This window comes from Cyrtonyx montezumae, unplaced genomic scaffold, assembly GCF_038088225.1.
Source record: "Cyrtonyx montezumae isolate F1298 unplaced genomic scaffold, pur_monq_1.0 scaffold_10, whole genome shotgun sequence".
In the NCBI taxonomy this organism is placed as follows: Eukaryota; Metazoa; Chordata; class Aves; order Galliformes; family Odontophoridae; genus Cyrtonyx; species Cyrtonyx montezumae.
In genome coordinates, this window is record NW_027071826.1 from 24,776,481 (window position 1) to 24,793,430 (window position 16,950).

General features: G+C 35.0%; 1 protein-coding gene across 5 annotated transcripts in view; it reads left to right on the forward strand.

The window, feature by feature from the left end:
- The window catches only part of STRN3 (striatin 3), a 53,324-nt gene that overhangs the window by 10,178 nt on the left and 26,196 nt on the right, over positions 1–16,950 (forward strand). For 4 of the 5 annotated variants that reach the window (XM_065753679.1, XM_065753704.1, XM_065753696.1 and 1 more), the window contains exons 2-7: positions 5,648–5,751; positions 10,537–10,610; positions 11,845–11,926; positions 12,223–12,402; positions 12,815–12,947; positions 14,095–14,236. In XM_065753679.1, coding sequence (XP_065609751.1) covers positions 5,648–5,751; positions 10,537–10,610; positions 11,845–11,926; positions 12,223–12,402; positions 12,815–12,947; positions 14,095–14,236 — 715 coding nt within the window. The remainder of the gene's footprint in view (positions 1–5,647; positions 5,752–10,536; positions 10,611–11,844; positions 11,927–12,222; positions 12,403–12,814; positions 12,948–14,094; positions 14,237–16,950) is intronic. The other variant, XM_065753687.1, reaches the window with a different exon arrangement.

Here is a 16,950-nt window from a genome sequence, read left to right on the forward strand (position 1 = left end):
AGTAAACGTTTTGTGTTAGAATGTTGGCATTAATAACCTTCGTCTTGATGGATTAAAATGTATAACTGAGGTTTTCAGAGTTCTCAGTAGTCCCACTGGGAGAGGCCATGTGTTGATATGTCAAACTACTTAATATCTTACTGTTAACTTTTGTCTGTAAAAGTCACATCAGCATTACAATTTTTTGTTTAGAAGGTGGTGCAAAGTGAATGTAAGATGTGAAAATAGACATAGGATTTATTTCGCATGACTTGATCTTCAGGAAATGCATACCATAGGAAGGATGCATATGTATTCAAACAGCCCTAATTGAAAGGAGAGCTTAGTTTGTGGATATATATCTACATGGTTTGCATTTGTTTGCTGAGCTTACTCAAACGCTTTTTAGAAACATGTCTGCTTCAGAGACTTGGGAGCTTCTGTTCAAACACGTTTGATAGATCTTTGCCCTTGTGACTGCATTCTTTTAGCAAGCGTGATATTCAGACTCTTCATGGAGAAGAAAGAGTTCAAGAGTAGTAAGAAATATTATTCCTGCTTATGTTTTTGTTAGCTATTGGATTATCTGAGTGATGGCGTTTGAATTGATGCTTGTACAAAGGTGGTTATTTCTTGGTAAAATTAGATGGATGTTGTTGAAGATAGACTAACTATGAGGTTAAAAATGAAAGGTTTTTTTTTTTTTAAGGTGAATATGAGTTTGTTGCTTGGTTAGATAATCCAGTGCCTGAAGGCATTCCTATTAGCTGTCCATTGATTAAAGGTAGAATTACTTCTATTAACACCTGGCAACTGAAAATTACTGGATCTTGGGTCTGCGTGCATTGTTGATGTTCTTGTTGATTTACATTTTAGGTAAAAAGCAAAGTGCAGATTTGTTAGTGCAGGAGTTCTGATGCTAAAATAAAGTGCCTGCCAAAATTATCAGGTGTGGGAAGGAGTGCTGGCATGCATGGACATGTGTGCTGTCACTGTGGCTTGGAGTGGTGAATTGTTCTGTTACCATAGGTAGATGGTAACAGTGAGCTTGACATTGAGATTTTTCCTGAAATTGATTTAATTATTCAGTAGGATTGTGTTAGTTTACTCTTCTTCGTGGTGCAGCTCATATGTAGAGTTTGTGTGATTTATTTTTGATTTGTTCTCTTTCTAACCCTGTACCTCTCACTGTTTCTGTGTATCTGGGTGCACATAATGCCTGCTTTCCTATTGCAGCTTTCTCTGGGCTGCCACTCCTTGAAGTGGAATGGATAACTTTTGCTGAGAAGTATGTAATGCCAGTAGGGTGAAGTGAGATGCAATATTTTTTCAGGAAGATGACAGGTGTTTTAAAACTTTCTGGGTGCAAACTTACTTTGAAGTGCTATGCTATTGGAACATGTACAGTCCTGATATGAACAGCAGCACCTGTCTTACTGCTCAGCTTCTTAGAGTGAGAATCTTACTTGAGACTTTAGCTTGCAATTTAAAGCTTGATTTAAATAAATGCTATACAGCTATTAGTAGTCTAGCTCTTCTTTGCCCAAGTCTAGTTAACAGTTTAAGGATTCATTGTAATTAAAATACAAAGATAGCATTATCAGATTTCTGGATATACTGAAATTCATTGCTTTTGTATGTATGATTGTTTATATGCTTTGAAAGCAATGGTATTTCAGACTACATTAGCTGAAAGTAGAGCATGAGTGCTGACCTGTCATGTTCACTTTGTTTTTTGTGGATGGGAACTAGATCATCCATAGCTATTTAAGCATGTCCACCTCTGAATTATTGTTATGAGTCAAATCTTCCACCTCCCCAGTATGTTTTAGTTTTCCAAAACTGTTCTGCTTCATCTTCAGCATAACAAACGTTGAAAGTGAAGATTGGGTCAAGTTTTTTTTGTCTAATGTGACTTAAATGTGATGTCTTCTTTTTTTTTTTTTTACCATTGTTCTGAACCACATTACATGCCCTAGTAGGATGAGCACGCGCTGAAGTGTGCTGTGGTATGTCCATTCAAGCTGCTTCGGTGTCTTACTCTTTCAAAAATCCTGCAGGTCTTGGTCCTTCCTCTGAATGAGCTTTAGGAGGAAGAAAGGAAAAGTAAAAAGCAATTAGTGCATTGCTTTACATACAGTTGATTTATTTTTATTTTTATTTTTTTTTTACTAAGTACTCTTTGGGAGTTACCAGTGCTTGAAACTGAAATAGGGACATGACCCTATGTTGTAGTGACCCTGCAAATTCATTAGAATCTGATTGCCTGAATTATACGAAAAAGTGTCAGTGTTGCAAAAACATATAATTTTTTTCATCAATGTTGCATGCTTTACCTTTTAATTCATATTCCATGCCTCTTCCTCCTTGATAGATCAAACTAGGTTTGAGTTCTTGGTTGATAATTGTGTATCAGAACTCATGAAATTTATTGAAATCCTATGTAACATTTATTAAGTGACCATTCATTTGCGTATGTAATTTTTACCTGCCCAGAATGCTATAGTAACTTCCCTCTTAGTAAGTTTAATCAGGGTGAAGATTTTCTTGAAGTCAGGCTTTTCTGTGCGATTGGAGTGATAAAATGCAGGTTTATAGCTAGTATATGAAATGCAGAGCATTAATTCTTAAAAGTCTTGGGAGCATTCCAATTTATTTAAAAATGAAACAAAACAAAATTATTTTTCATGGGTTCTGTACTATTCAGGTGTCTGCTTAGTAATTGTTTTTATCCTTGTGTTCTGCCTTGCCGTGTTTTGGCTTCATGTCATGCATCCTTGCACAAACACAAAATATTCTGTTTCTCATTGCTCTTTGAATTTTGCTTTCATAAGAAAACTCAGCAAATTCATGTGATAGTACTCTTATTTACTGATGAAGGCCAAGGTGTGGAGGGATCTTGGAGTTACCAAGTGTCACTGATTTCTGTAGAAAAATAGTGGATATCAGGGAGATGGGGAAAATACTATAAATATGAAAATAGTCTATTAGAAGTACAAGAATCTGCCCTGGAAAAGAGGCTTCTTGTTTATAACTAAAGAATTTGAAGCATACTGCTGTCTGAATGGGGGGGTATGAGTGGTGGGGGGAAGGACAGGAAATCTAGCAATGATACATAACTAAATTCAGCTGTTTTTTTTTTTTTTTAAGCCAAGGGAAACTATATTTTTGCATACAGAAACATTGTTTTATATGCGTTCTGATGTTGTTATAGATTTTTATTTGAGGCTATAAGTTGTGGGGGGGAAGTTCATCTTCTGAGTTTCCTGGTGTCTCTACTCATGTTTGGGACTTATTTGTGCTGGATGAGTTATGATTTGGTGGTCAGCTACTTTGGTATCCTGTTTGTACCCTTTGTGCCAGCCTTAAGTACTCCCATGGCCCTACAGAATAGGGTCAGGAAACTGATGTAATTCAGAACTGAGTAAAAAAATAAATAAACATTTCCTCATTAGACTTAATGTATGTCTGCAAAAGCAACAGCGTCAGGCCAGCTTAGGGAGCAAAAATTGGAGGAGGTGGATTTGTGAACCTAGAGGCTTACAATTCACTTAAAAACAATGTAAAGAATTTTCTTGTAAGGGGGAAGGAGGGAAGGTGAGTAGTAAACTCTTCTGTGTCATTTTGTTTCCTAATTAGGAATTAGTCAGTCATTAACAGTCATAAATCTAATAAAACCTAACTTTCTGAAGAATCCTTTCAAAATAAAGTAATACTTAAGGTTTGAAACCTGTATTACGTAGGGAATATTTCCTCAGTGTTTGTTTTTGTGCATGGAACTTAAATCAGTACAACTGTGGGAGACATCTGTGTACTTTTTTTATTTAACTTGAGATTTACTGATTTTCCAAGAAGTCACTGTTGGGAAATCAAATGTTAGTTCTTGGGGCTTAATGTTACTCAAAATGTCAACTGATAGTTTTGGCAACCCTCACTCACTGCTTAATTCTGGGCTCAAGGAAAGAAGTTAATTAGCTGAACTTAATTGCAAATCTGTTTAAGTTAATCTGTTTTACTAAATTTTGTATGGAGGGCCTTGATGTCTAGCAGTATCCCTGAAGTCTAAATTAATCTATTGTATTTCTTGATGTTTAACGCTTAACTTTTGAAGCTATCCACACAATTAGTTTTTAACCATGTGACAGTGGAGATGGGGGGAAAAAAGTAAGTTCCCTACTGCTAAATGTGTGCCTGCCAGAAGATGTCTGCTACTACTGGCATAAATGACAAACTTTAAAAAGTGTATTCTTTCCTGTCAACCTTTCTTTTAAACCTTTTGAACCTTATGAAGAGTGATATAAATGTGATTGTTTATAAAGGATTTCTTTTTAGTGGCCTTTTTTTAAAGGCGAATTTTATCTAATAAGTATGAAGGCTTAATTATCTGTGACCATGTATCCAAAATTATTTCCAGAAAAAGGAGATAGTTTGGCTGTGAGCATATCAGAGGCAGATAATAGTATTTTCTTCTCAGTTATCTGCAGACAGAGGGCAAAATAAGGCTGAGCAGTTGCACCTGGTGTCTAAGGTCTGGCAAGTAGCTGTAAAAGGATGCTATCCAAAGGAAGAAGACTGGTAGAAGGTGTGAAAACTGTCACAGAATGTCTGAATTTGGGAAAGAATCGTGTACTATTGAGTTAGGGAGCATAAGAGCTTTAGTGACCATACTCAGGTGATGATTTTTGAAGTATTTATTTCTGTTGTTATTTTTATTAGTAGAGTCTGTGTGGATATGGTAGTTTTGAAACTTCAAAGTGTGATGCTGAGCATATGTACGTGTAACATACTAATTACTACATTTTATTTTCTAATTGATTTTGTTACTACTTTGTATATTATTGTATAAGGGTATTATTTACTTAATCTTTTTCATTTCTCATTTTCTTTAGTCAAGGCTAACAAGTTGGGTTTGTGGAGCCGTCCGGTCATTGGCTGCTTTAGATACTAGGGGAATGCAAATTATGTTTAGTTAGAATTTTCTTCAGAAGACTGTTTGCTTTCTGTTGGGTTGGAGTAACTTTTACACTGTTTTTAAAATTTGGATAATAGGTGCTGTTTTGTACAGTTGCTGGGTTTGCTCAGCTCCCTCCATCCCCTTTCACTGGCAAGATCTTTTGCTTCCTGTGGGATGACATAAAAAAGCAATCCTGATATTCTAACTTTTGTCTGTCTTCAATAATCAGTAAAAGATGAATCTGTAAAATAAATCTGCTTCTGGTATAGTTATTTTGAAGTCTGTATGTGACTTTTTTGGCTGATTCTTTTTTCTTATTTTGTTCAAGGTAATAATATTTAAAACAAAATGACTTAAAAGTACGTATGTGGCTTCACATTCAGAAGAAAACATAAAAGAATATGTGCTAGCAATGTCATAAGATGAAGATGTGCATTTATAACAATGATTCCTGTTTGTACTTTCTCTGACTATATTATAGCTGTATTTCAGTGCAAAAAAAGTCCAACTAAACAAAAATTACTCTTATGATCCAAAACCAACATACGATCTCTTGGGCAGAAATACTTTTGTTATTAATGATTGACTAAAGTGATTCTTACAAAACAGTTGCTCTTTTGTTTTACTTTCCTTTTTCTTCTGTGCCAGATTTTAATGCTTTGTTTTGGGAACAGAATGAAATAAAATGATTTTTTTTTTTGTCTGTGTTTTCAGGCTCGGATAGCATTTTTACAAGGGGAAAGAAAGGGTCAAGAAAACTTGAAGAAAGATTTAGTGAGAAGAATAAAAATGTTAGAATATGCATTAAAACAAGAAAGGTATGTATATGTATTTCTGAAACTTTTATCTGACCTTCAAGACTTTACAGACTAGAAAGAAGGGTTCCTTCACTTTGTGTAAAGCACAGTGGCTTTGCATGCACTGTTTTTTGTGGTTGATCATCACCACATTGTGGTAACTGCCTGAGTTTTTGGTAACAGTTACTGAAAAGTATTATTTGAACTAAACGGTGATATTCTCAGTAGAGGTGTATTTTCTGCAGTATTAACGTGATGTTATAAAAATGATCATAGAATGAGTTGGGTTGGAAAGGATCTTAAAGACGATCCAGCTCTAGCCCCATGCCTTGGTCAGGGTTGCTACTCTCTAACAGGCACTAGGCCAGGTTGCTCAAAGTCCAGTCTAACCTGACTTTAAGGGTCAAGGCATCCACCACTTCTCTGCGTAGCCTGTTCCAGTGCCTCACCACCCCCTGAGTAAAGAATTTCTGCCTAATGTCTAATTTACTTAAATTTCCCCCCTTCTGGTTTAAAGTCATTCCAGCTTGTCACATTTGTGCTATCATTAGATAGTGTAAAAAGTTGATCCCCCTCCTGCTTATATTAAATATTCGTTTCACTCCATGCAGGCTAATGTCCTTCAAAATTTCATAGTGCCTTGTTGGCTGTCTATGTCAGTTGACCAAAAGCAGGGAGACAGTCTTGTCACATGCCTTTAGTTTCAGTAATGTACTAAATTCTTTGATTTAATTTTATCTTGTTCTAAAAATGTAGCCAAATCCAACTATGTGAGCTTGTTAAGCATCTGGCAAAAAATATAGTCAGCCTTTGTTTATTTTTGTTTGTGGGGATTGTTCCTTTCAGTGTAAACGAAAAAGTGCCAAGATGAGGCCTAACTATGTATTACTATGACATTTTTGGTTAGTTGCCCAAGTCTAAACGTAGTTAACATTATAAATCAGTACTTTAAGTAGCTAAGCAGTACAAAAACAACTGATGAGGCAGTTTCTTATCAAAAACTACTGTTTTGGCAGAGATGTCTGCATATTTGTGTATGAAACATCCTGTGTAAAGGTGTACTTCAGAACATAGTGTATGTTTATATGGCAGATCATAACAGCACCTTGTGTATTTTCTGGTGAGGTAATAGGCTGCAAGGAGCTGCTTTGTTCACTTCTGTTCTCAGGGTGGAAAGTAACTAGAGTTTCCTACTGGTATAAGACTTAAGTGCCTGTAAGGTGCAAGTGACTGTGGATTCCAGTCAGATGAGAACTGTGATGAGTAGGTGATGTACTCCTCATTTAAAAGAACATTGAACAGTTGAAGTAGAATGGGGTTTGATTTAGGTTTTTTTTGTTTGTTTGTGTTATGCAGTGATAAACTCTTTGTTTGCTGCACATGGAGATGCTGCAAATATACACTGTAAGGATGTGGGGATTGCCTATTTACTAAGATAAATCAGAGACAGGACAGATAATTAGAGCTGCAGTGTGAAAATACACAATAACAGAATGTAGAATATGAAGCCACTGGCTTTGGTGAAGCCTCATTGATGCATTCCCTTGAAGTGGAACTATCTTCATAGTTTGACTTCCCATGAAATCCCAGAATTCATCTAATGAAGAGGAAATTCATAATCACATGTACAGCAGGAGCAGAAGAAACATACTGTTTATTTTAGTTCTTGTGGCTGCTCGATACAACCCAATGCTGCATAGTTTTCAAAAGATAAATTTTTGCTCAAGTCTCAGCCAAAACTGTCATGAAGATTGCTAAAAACAGGAACTGAAACTCTGGCTTTGATTGGTGAATGAGTGGGAGGCAACGAGGAAGCTATTCGTACTTTTTGCTACCGACTCCCAGTAGTTTGAGGGTATCTAATTGTGCAAGTATGGTGATTTGATTAAGGAGAGCAAGCAGCTACTGATTTCTTAGTATGTCATTTAAGAATGATATACTAGCTTTTGTTGCCACACTGAATTAAGAGTTTGGGGTGATAGGAGTTAGCTTTTTCTTGCCATTGGTGTTCTGCATGCAAAACTGTCACAGCAAATGAAAAGAAACCAGTCCCAAGATTAAAAAATAAATATAAAAAAATTTCTGATCTCAGCAACGTTGAGAACAGTTTTCAGTACTGCACCTGACTTCCTCTCTCACTTTTTTCCTTCTATTGCTAAATTCCTTATGCTGTCAAATAGTTTCATGTAGAAATGTTAAATTATAGGGAGTAAAAAACCAGCTCAATTCAAGCTATGATGAATATCATGGTTTCTCCAAGTACATAAGATAGGACATTAGTTTGTAAATAAAATCCGATAGTAGCTTTGGAGTAGTTTAATATTTCTAGTATTTCCCTCCGAGTATATAACAAATGTAATATTTTACAGAAGATTCTTATTTTTACTTTTATGTCCTGGAGTGTTTTGGGTCAGCTTATGAATTTTTGTAACAATATGATGCCTGAAATTAGGTATATGAGTTGGGATTTTTTTGTTCGTTGCTAGTGGGTATGTCTTTGCGGCACTCTGCATGCATAACCAGACTTATTCTGATGCATACTTTGAGCCACTCTGTTCTAAGCTTAATTAACATAGTGATTAAATTTAAATACTTTTTGAGTAGACAAAACTATGCCTGTTTTTTGACTGTGTTTTTTGGGTTGGAGCTACTTCCAGTCTTCGCAGTTGGACGGTAGAATTCAATGGCTAAATAGCAGCAGACAATTAAATTCATTTAGAGGCATTCTGTATTCTCTTAATTTCTTCATTCATGGAAACTTAGCTTGAGAAAGAGTAGCAAGTGAGTATTCAAAACAGTCCTCTTGCAGAATTTAGTTGCTGTGTGGTGTGTGAACTAATGTTGCCGATTCATAAACAACAATTAAGCTTTTTTAGTGATTTTTTTTAAGGTATGAAATAATTTAGCTTTGGTTGTGTGGAAAATAAGGAGGAGTATTTCTTCCTGTAAAAAAGAAGTTGAGTATCAAATGTGATGTGAAAGATGAAACTGGTCTAATTACACGAAGCAATGTTTTATTTGTAGTGGCTTATTATTAGTATACTTTTAGATCAAGTACTTCATTGTATTCCGTAAGTAACGGTGACAACAGTATTTTGGATATGCTTTGGAACTGTAGCTACAAAATGGAACTCAAAAACATTACTTGCAATGGCTCTTAATTGAAAAAAGTTAAGTTGGCTCTGTAATTACAGTGCTTTAACTTCACTTATGAATTGTGTAAACATTTAGTCTATTTCATTCTACTTAGTTTCTTACTTATTTTCTAATTTCTTTTTTTAACTCAAATGTACTACAGTACTTCATAAATGGTAGCCTATGCACTTTTATTGGGAACACCCCTGCCCTTTTACAGGGTGGGACAAAGCTTTGTCTCAGTTTGGAGAGAGCACCTAGTATATACTAGTCTTATTAGTAGATGGATGAAATTTGGTCGAATTCAAGTAACTTAAAAGCCTGTTTGTATTTAATAGTCAGCCTGATTATTCAGCTACGGAAGTGTAATTGCTACAAAATGCAGAATTTTCTTGCTACAAAGGATCAATAGTGCCATCTACTGATAGCTTGTTAGTAAGACTGCACCTAATTGCCTGCAATTTTGGCAGAAATTCCTGTAATTTTCTTAGAAGTCTTCTATACCATCACTTACATCAATCAGCAATTGAGATGAAATTTTATCTTGGATTTTGGAGAAAAAAAAAAAAAAACCAACAAAAAACCCCAAAAAACTTCCAGCAGTGGATCAGCTATTTGAAAAGTAGTTTTTTTTATATCCTTGGTTTTGTCCAGCATGTTTCGTTATGTACTCTTTCCCAGGAAGTTCTAATGTCTTCATGCTTGGGGACAGTCTTTAAAATTGGTGGAAACTGGATGTGATTCACTCAAATATTTGTTTTAGAAGTGTAAAGCTAGCTATATTTTAGAAACGTCTTTAAAATGCTAAGTGCTTTTGCTAACTTTCTTTTGGCGTTCTTTCTCTACTGTGGAACATCTAGAGTTCCTTTTCCTGAATTCTGAGAATTTATTTTCAAGGAATTTATGCACCAAAAAAGTAAGCTGTGAATGGTCTAGGATGAAGTTAGAGAATTCAAGGGTATTAGTGTAGATAGTGCAGATGTTATTCCTGGATATAAAGGGAGCTTGAAGATACTTGGTGGGCATTCTTTGCTGAGAAGATGATTGGGATGGTTCACGGGTACCTTTGTGGGAAAAGTTTCACCAAGACCAGTTTTTAAAAACTGATGTGAAAGGAGAGGATAGGCATTAAGAACTTAGGAGACAAGAAGCAGAGGGCACGCTCGCATACGTGGATTGAGCAGGGATTGGAAGTTAGGCCTTAAGTCATTGGGGAAGAGAAAACCAGTAAAGCTACACGTGGTGGGGGAAGCTAGCATTCTGTGCTAGGCAGAGCAGAAGAGGAATTGCACGTGGCAAATGGGTAGGGATCCCTACCTGTGATATCCGTTCATCATAGTGTGATTGTTCAGTAAAGCTGATGACATCATCCATGATAAATAAATGAACCTACCTGACGTGTTTAAAAAAAACAAAACAACAAATTATTGGAGAACATACTGATTTCTCACCTATATGTTGTTTGATAATTGTGAGTAATTGTAAGAAGGCTTTCTCAAAATTGTGTTCTTGAAAAAATAGAAATAATTTTATGATACTGTAATTATTATAAGTTTTATTTGGATAAGGGGTGTTGTGCTAATATGGTTGTTTTAAATGAGAGTAGGAAAATATTTGAGCTGATAAAAGCATCTTGTGCTAATTTGTTAAATCTTTGCATGCTTTTTTCAGGGCAAAATATCATAAATTGAAGTATGGCACAGAATTGAACCAAGGTGACTTGAAAATGCCAACTTTTGAATCAGGTAACTTTTATGATAGGACCTGTTCTAGAACAGATTTTTTATACTATTCTAGATTTGCTATGCTCATTGTAGCTTTCTCCTTTTCTTCCCCCTTGACTACATTATAGAGAAAAAAACATCTAAGATTTTTTTTATAGTTCAATATTGAGTAAATATTTTTGATCTCTAAATCATAATGAATTGACCTTTTGTCTTCTGAAACAACTCTGAATATCAACGGAAGCTTGAAATGGTTGCTGAATTTCTTATTAAGCTACTACTTCTCGTGCTACTTTTAAAATCACTGATATAAAAGATTTAATGTGTCAGTTCGGCATCCATTTAGAGGGGAAGTATAAGTGTACAACAATCATCATCAATACCATTGTTTGGTACTGCTACAAGATGCTAGCTTTTTATTAAGAATGAATAGGGAGAAGAAAAAGTTGCTGAATTGGCTTGGAAAACAATATTGGGTTTCATTTTATCTTAAATTAAGGAAAAACGTCCAGAGAGTTTCTCCAAAGAGAGTATCTTTATTGCCTTCGGAGTGCATTAGATTTTACTGTGTAGTTATGAACTTTATAATGATAATTCACTCTTCACAGTGTTGCAGGTAAAGGAAGGAATTTTTGGTAACAGGTCTGTTTAATAAGGATAATTTAATATGGCTTCTATTGTAATGTGAGTCTTTGGAAAGTTTTACTGTTGGCTTATAGTTTAATAACTAATTTGGTCCACAGTTCCCTGCATTGGTTTGTTTCTACTTCAGAAGTGCCACATCTCAGGTACTTCTACCCTGAGATGAAACTAGAGATCACAATTGATGTTTTGGATGGGAATTCTAGTATATGTTTAAATAGCAGTGGGAGTTAGATGGTTTAATCCTTAAGCTCTAAATTTGTCATATTTTATAGCCTCTGCCTTAGTAAAAATGCAGTGGACTCAAGATTTTAGTTGTTGACAGTAAACACATGGGATTTGTGTGAAGCTTGACATGTTTTTTTTCTCCAAATAAATATTTCTTCCAGCTGCTTTTATATAGGTGGAGAACTAACTTTGTTCTGTTAAATTATTTGCTTTGTGCTTCAACAGAAAATTGAAGCACAGGGAAAATAACCCTCTTTGATTAAAAGAAAACTTTGCATAAGGCTGCAAATAATTTAAGGATTGCTTTTTATAAATATTCATTGTCAAACAAAAAAACCAAAACACCTTCCAAAAGCCAGTAACAGCTGATGATGCTATCTTTCAGAAGAAACCAAAGATACGGAGGTTCCTGCAGTACCTCAAAATAGCCAACTGACCTGGAAGCAAGGCAGGCAGTTACTAAGACAGTAAGTAATGTCGTTGGACTGTTGATGTATTCACACTTTTTTCCTGAGATCTCAGGAGCTGTACGTACTTTTTGATATGGAATAGTTGAGGTGGGCAGATGGTGGACCATGATGTAGGAGTTTGTAGTCTTGTGCTTTAAACAGTGTACGTGGAGCTTTTTCCTCTGAGATGGGTAGAGATGAAGCTTATTTTTCATAAAATGCATTATAGCAGCATTAATTTCTAAGAGTCAATACAGATTTCTTTCCTTTTTCCATCAAATGTGCTTTCTTCTTTTCCTCTTAATGCATACTAGGTATCTTCAGGAAGTAGGTTATACAGATACGATATTGGATGTACGCTCCCAGCGGGTAAGGTCTTTGCTTGGGCTCTCCAATTCAGAACCAAATGGTTCAGTAGAGACAAAGAACTTAGAACAAATCCTCAATGGGGGCGAATCTCCTTCATCAAAACAAAAGGGACAGGAAATCAAAAGGTAAGTGAAGAGGTGAGAAGTGCATGAAGTTTAAGTTTATGTAGATATTTTAATGTACGTGTCAGATCACATAGAACTTCACACTCTTGAGTCTGTGAACACTGCAAGGGTAGCTGACTACAAATGATTATGAACTTCAGTGGAATTGATAGTCTTGCATAGAAAGCAGAGTTCTGTGGTTTAAATACAGCTTCAGCACCACTTTGGAATTAACTGTTTTAAGGAAAGTTACTGCTGACTGGTGTAGCATGTACAATTAGACTGCTGTAGAAATTTCATGCTGTCATTTCTTGTTGTTTGCTAGTTATAAAATTCTTGAGTCAGACAGCCATTGTGTTTAATGTTAGTTAATCTTCCAAAAATCTCATGAGCAAGTAAAACTTTCTCCTTGTTAATGTTTTTCTTTTTGTAGGAATTCTGGTGATGTTCTTGAAACATTTAACTTCTTAGAAAATGCAGATGATAGTGATGAAGAAGAGGAGAGTGACATGATAGAAGATATTGCAGAAGGAAAAGAGAAGCACCGGATAAATAAGAAACACAAAGTAATAAACAATTTTAAGATATTGTTTTGCACACAAAAAATCCTTCTTAAAGGGAAATATCTTTTCCTCTAGATGCTTGAAATTGTCATTTATTTTATTCCATGCTAGAAAATTCAGTCGCTGTGATTTCTTCATGAGGAGAGGTTGATTTAGGACTGTCATACTGACAGTTTTCTGTAGTATTCTGTAGCATGGAAATGCCTATGGCATTTTATGCTACAGAATACATTTATGAATTTTCATAAATAGCTTAGCTGTCATTCAGCATTAGCTCAGCCTAATGCAAGTTTGAATCTTCTAGATTCACTTGTTAGGGAGGGTTTTACACCATACCTTTAGTTATTAACTTGTATGTCTAGTAAATAGGTGATGAAGATGTTCTTTTAATCTTTGTTCTATGGCAGTAGAAAGTCTTCTATCATCTAGTAAGTAAGTCTTTAAGCACTTAAGACATTACACTTCTGTTTTGACACTAAAAGAAAAAGAGAAATAATTGGAGCATTATTTACCTTGTTTAAAAAGAAGTCTTTCTGCAAAAATATAAGAATATCGAGCAACTCATGTAGAAAAATAGACCCACATGGAGATTTTATTCACCTGTGGAATGGAATAAAACTTAGCAATTCCTTGGTAGGGAGTTGTTTCTCTAGCCTTAAGGTGGAGATACGGTAGAACTACTAGAAAGATTAGTTTCAGAAACGCTTCTGAATGTTTTCCAAAGTTATGTTTAGCTCAGAAATATATGTGGAAAGGAAAAAAAGGAAAAAAAAGAATTATAGACCGGCAGAAAACAATTTGTTTCTAAAGCTTCTTTGTAAAAAATCTTCATGTTGCAAAAAAAAAAAAATCAATAAAATTTTCAGTTAATACCTTCTAAATCAAAAGTGAATGTTAGGCTATATGGCTTTGTTTTTGTTGCTAGACCTCGTGTCAGTATTCTTTTTCTTTCTAATGATTACTTAACTTTGCTGCTCTCCTTTTTTATTCGGTTGTAAGCAGGTATAATTCTATCTGGATTTGAATATATTTCACGTTGAAAATACATCAGAGTCTTCTATGAGCGTAGTTGCTATAGTTTGTTATTTAAACAGTTGAATGGGTAAAGGTTCGTGGTTAAAGTGCAGAAATGTTTTTCATTTGGTTGCAGATTGGTAATGAAGGTTTAGCTGCTGACCTTACAGATGACCCTGATACTGAAGAAGCCTTGAAAGAATTTGATTTTTTAGTGACAGCTGAAGATGGTGAGGGAGCTGGAGAAGCCCGAAGTTCTGGAGATGGAACAGAGTGGGGTAAGATGCAACTAACCAATTCAGAAATAGAGGAGTATAGTAGAGTTACAGTATCTTCATAGGTTGTGTGGATGTGTGGATGGCTGTGATGCTGGTGATTAACTATTAATGTGTTGAACTCTGAAACTTTCATATTTGTTATTTTAGTTGTCAGAAATATATTTAGACTTCCATTTGTTTCATGTTTTAGTTCTGATTCCAGAAAAAATGCAACAAAAGGTGTATATTGCTTAAATAAGGCCAGGATTCTGATGCTTTTATATTTGAATTAAATTGACTTCTGAATTTTAGTTTGTATTCCGTTTCCCTGATAGGGAGCTTTAAACTTCTGCTTAAGTGAAATTAATTTCTTTGGCGCTCTTGTAAAAATTGATTTTGAAGGTATCAAGGATTAGGAAGTGTTGTTTGTTTGGAATTAGTATCAAAGAGTTAATAATCTTTTTTTTATTTTTTTTCCAAGCTCAGTTTTATGTCTATTTGGGAGATGAAAGTAGACAAATTTTAACCTTTAGTTTTGGTAGTGCCTACTTGGCTTTAGAAGCATTTTAGTTGCCTGGTGTTCCCCTTTAAAGATGGTATTATTTGACTGGTTCATTGGTTGTCTTTTTATTTAGCCAAGCAGGCAGATTTCTGAGAGTTCTTAGGCCCGAAGCCAAGGTTCTGATTTTGAATTTGCACCTTTCTTTCACATATCGAGTGCAGAAAATTCTGAATCCTGAATTAGTGTTATCAGTATGATTAAAAAGACAGCTTGATGCCCTGATTTGTGCAAAAAAAATATTTTTTTTTGTTACAACACATTGAATGTGGAAGTCTTCCTTTTTCCTTTTTACGAACACACTCCTATTTATTAAAACCTCATTTAATGTACTTTGAGTCTTAAATTATTTTCAGATATTGTGATATCTGTCACATGGTATTTTACTAGGATCTGTTTATCTTCAAAGTAGTGAAAGATGACCAAATTCAAGCAATTTTAAATAAATATGCCATTTTTCATTGAAAAATGAATGCTCATTTTCAGAATAGAATTTTATGATTTGTAATGAAACAGTATCAAGAAAAGGATGCTCAGGCAAAAGGGAATAAAGCAGATGTTACCTGTTACATAGTATGTTACCTATTACAAATGTTGCACATTATGGAGTCTTTTTATTTTGCTTATGATTTTCATGTCTAACATGATAATCACTGATATTTTTTTTCTTGTGTGAAACACAACAATTCTTTCTGCAAAACAGTGTGGGTCAAGCTGCACGGAATTCTAAATGGGCGAGGGACTGGAATTTAAGTTCTCTTTGATTTTTTTTTAAATGAAATTTAAGAGGAGGAAAAGAGGCGTCTGCTAAGTGGTATTGGCTTTTGGATGCTCTAGATCCTTTGCAGAGTCCTCGTGCCAATTTATTGTGGATTAAAACCACTATGGGTGACTTGATACTACTAGAAAAGACTTCCGTTAAGTCTTCCAGTTATGTGATTTAGTTCTGAAAAGAACACGTGTAGACATAGTATTTTCCTCAAGAGGAAGGGTGTTAGGTTTTCCTGAAATCTTTGAAATTCATTTCAGACCTCCCTTAATCTGAGGTGTAATTTTAATTAGTTTTCTATTTCTGACCTTCGTTTCAGTAACCAATGCCATTGTTTCTGAATGTTCATTTGTAGGCTTTTTTATTCCTGTTTTCTGACTGAATTAGCCCAGTTCCTTCCAATTGTTTCCTCCTGAACTTTCAGTGTATCCAACAGACTGGATATGTTACTCCTACTTTGTTGTCACTGAATTATGTGCTTCTTGTTTTGTACATTGCACCTCTTAAAACATCCCAGAATTACCTGCAAGAATGTTTTGGGTTCGGTTTTTTTTGGTTGTTTTTGTTTGTCGTTGTTCTTTTGCAGAAGCATTACATTTTTTATTACCAGTGTTCTGCTTTTTAGTTTTCTGTCAAATCCTTCTCTGTATTTCTGGAACCTACCTCATTATTTTCATTTTGTTAACGTTTTTTTTGGACTGTTGTTTGTAGTTGTTCACTGAATTTCATTTTTTACGTGTGTCTGGGAGGAGAGGTTGTATGCTTGCATATCAGTTTCCTTCCTAATTTGTTTGGCCATATTCTGACATCTTTTTGTGCCTCTTGTGTTTCCTTAATAAGTGGCAATTTTCTGTCACTATTTTATTCATACAGGTTGAGACCTTTCTGTTTGCACTTTGGTAGCTGTAGCAGTAGTTTGGTTGAAGATGTAATTCTTCAGTTTACTTTCTCACAGATCCTTATGAGAACAGTTCTTGAAATTTCCCCATCACGTTCTGTTTCCTGCCTTCCCCACCATTACCTTTTCTATATCTCACCTCTTTTATCAAGTTTCTCTTTATCATTTTCTGCCTATCTGAATGATGTTGTTTTTATAGATTTTTCTATGTCCTAGATTTTCATTGTCATGTTTCACCATGAAGCATTTGTACTTGGGCTAACTCCTACTGGTTTTTACTGTTTTGCTTCCTAAATGCTTTTGTTTCTTTGTCTCTGCTGTATATGGCTCCTCTTGTGTGCTTCTATGAATCAAATGGCTATAATATCAAAAATTGCTGTTTAATGGGGACACTGATATTGTAGGTATAGTTGGAAGTTGGGAACTGAATAACTTAGTTTTGTTATTTTATGTCTAAAACCCTTGTGAGCCTAAGCCAAGTTTGACTGACGTTTCTCAGGCAAGGTTCT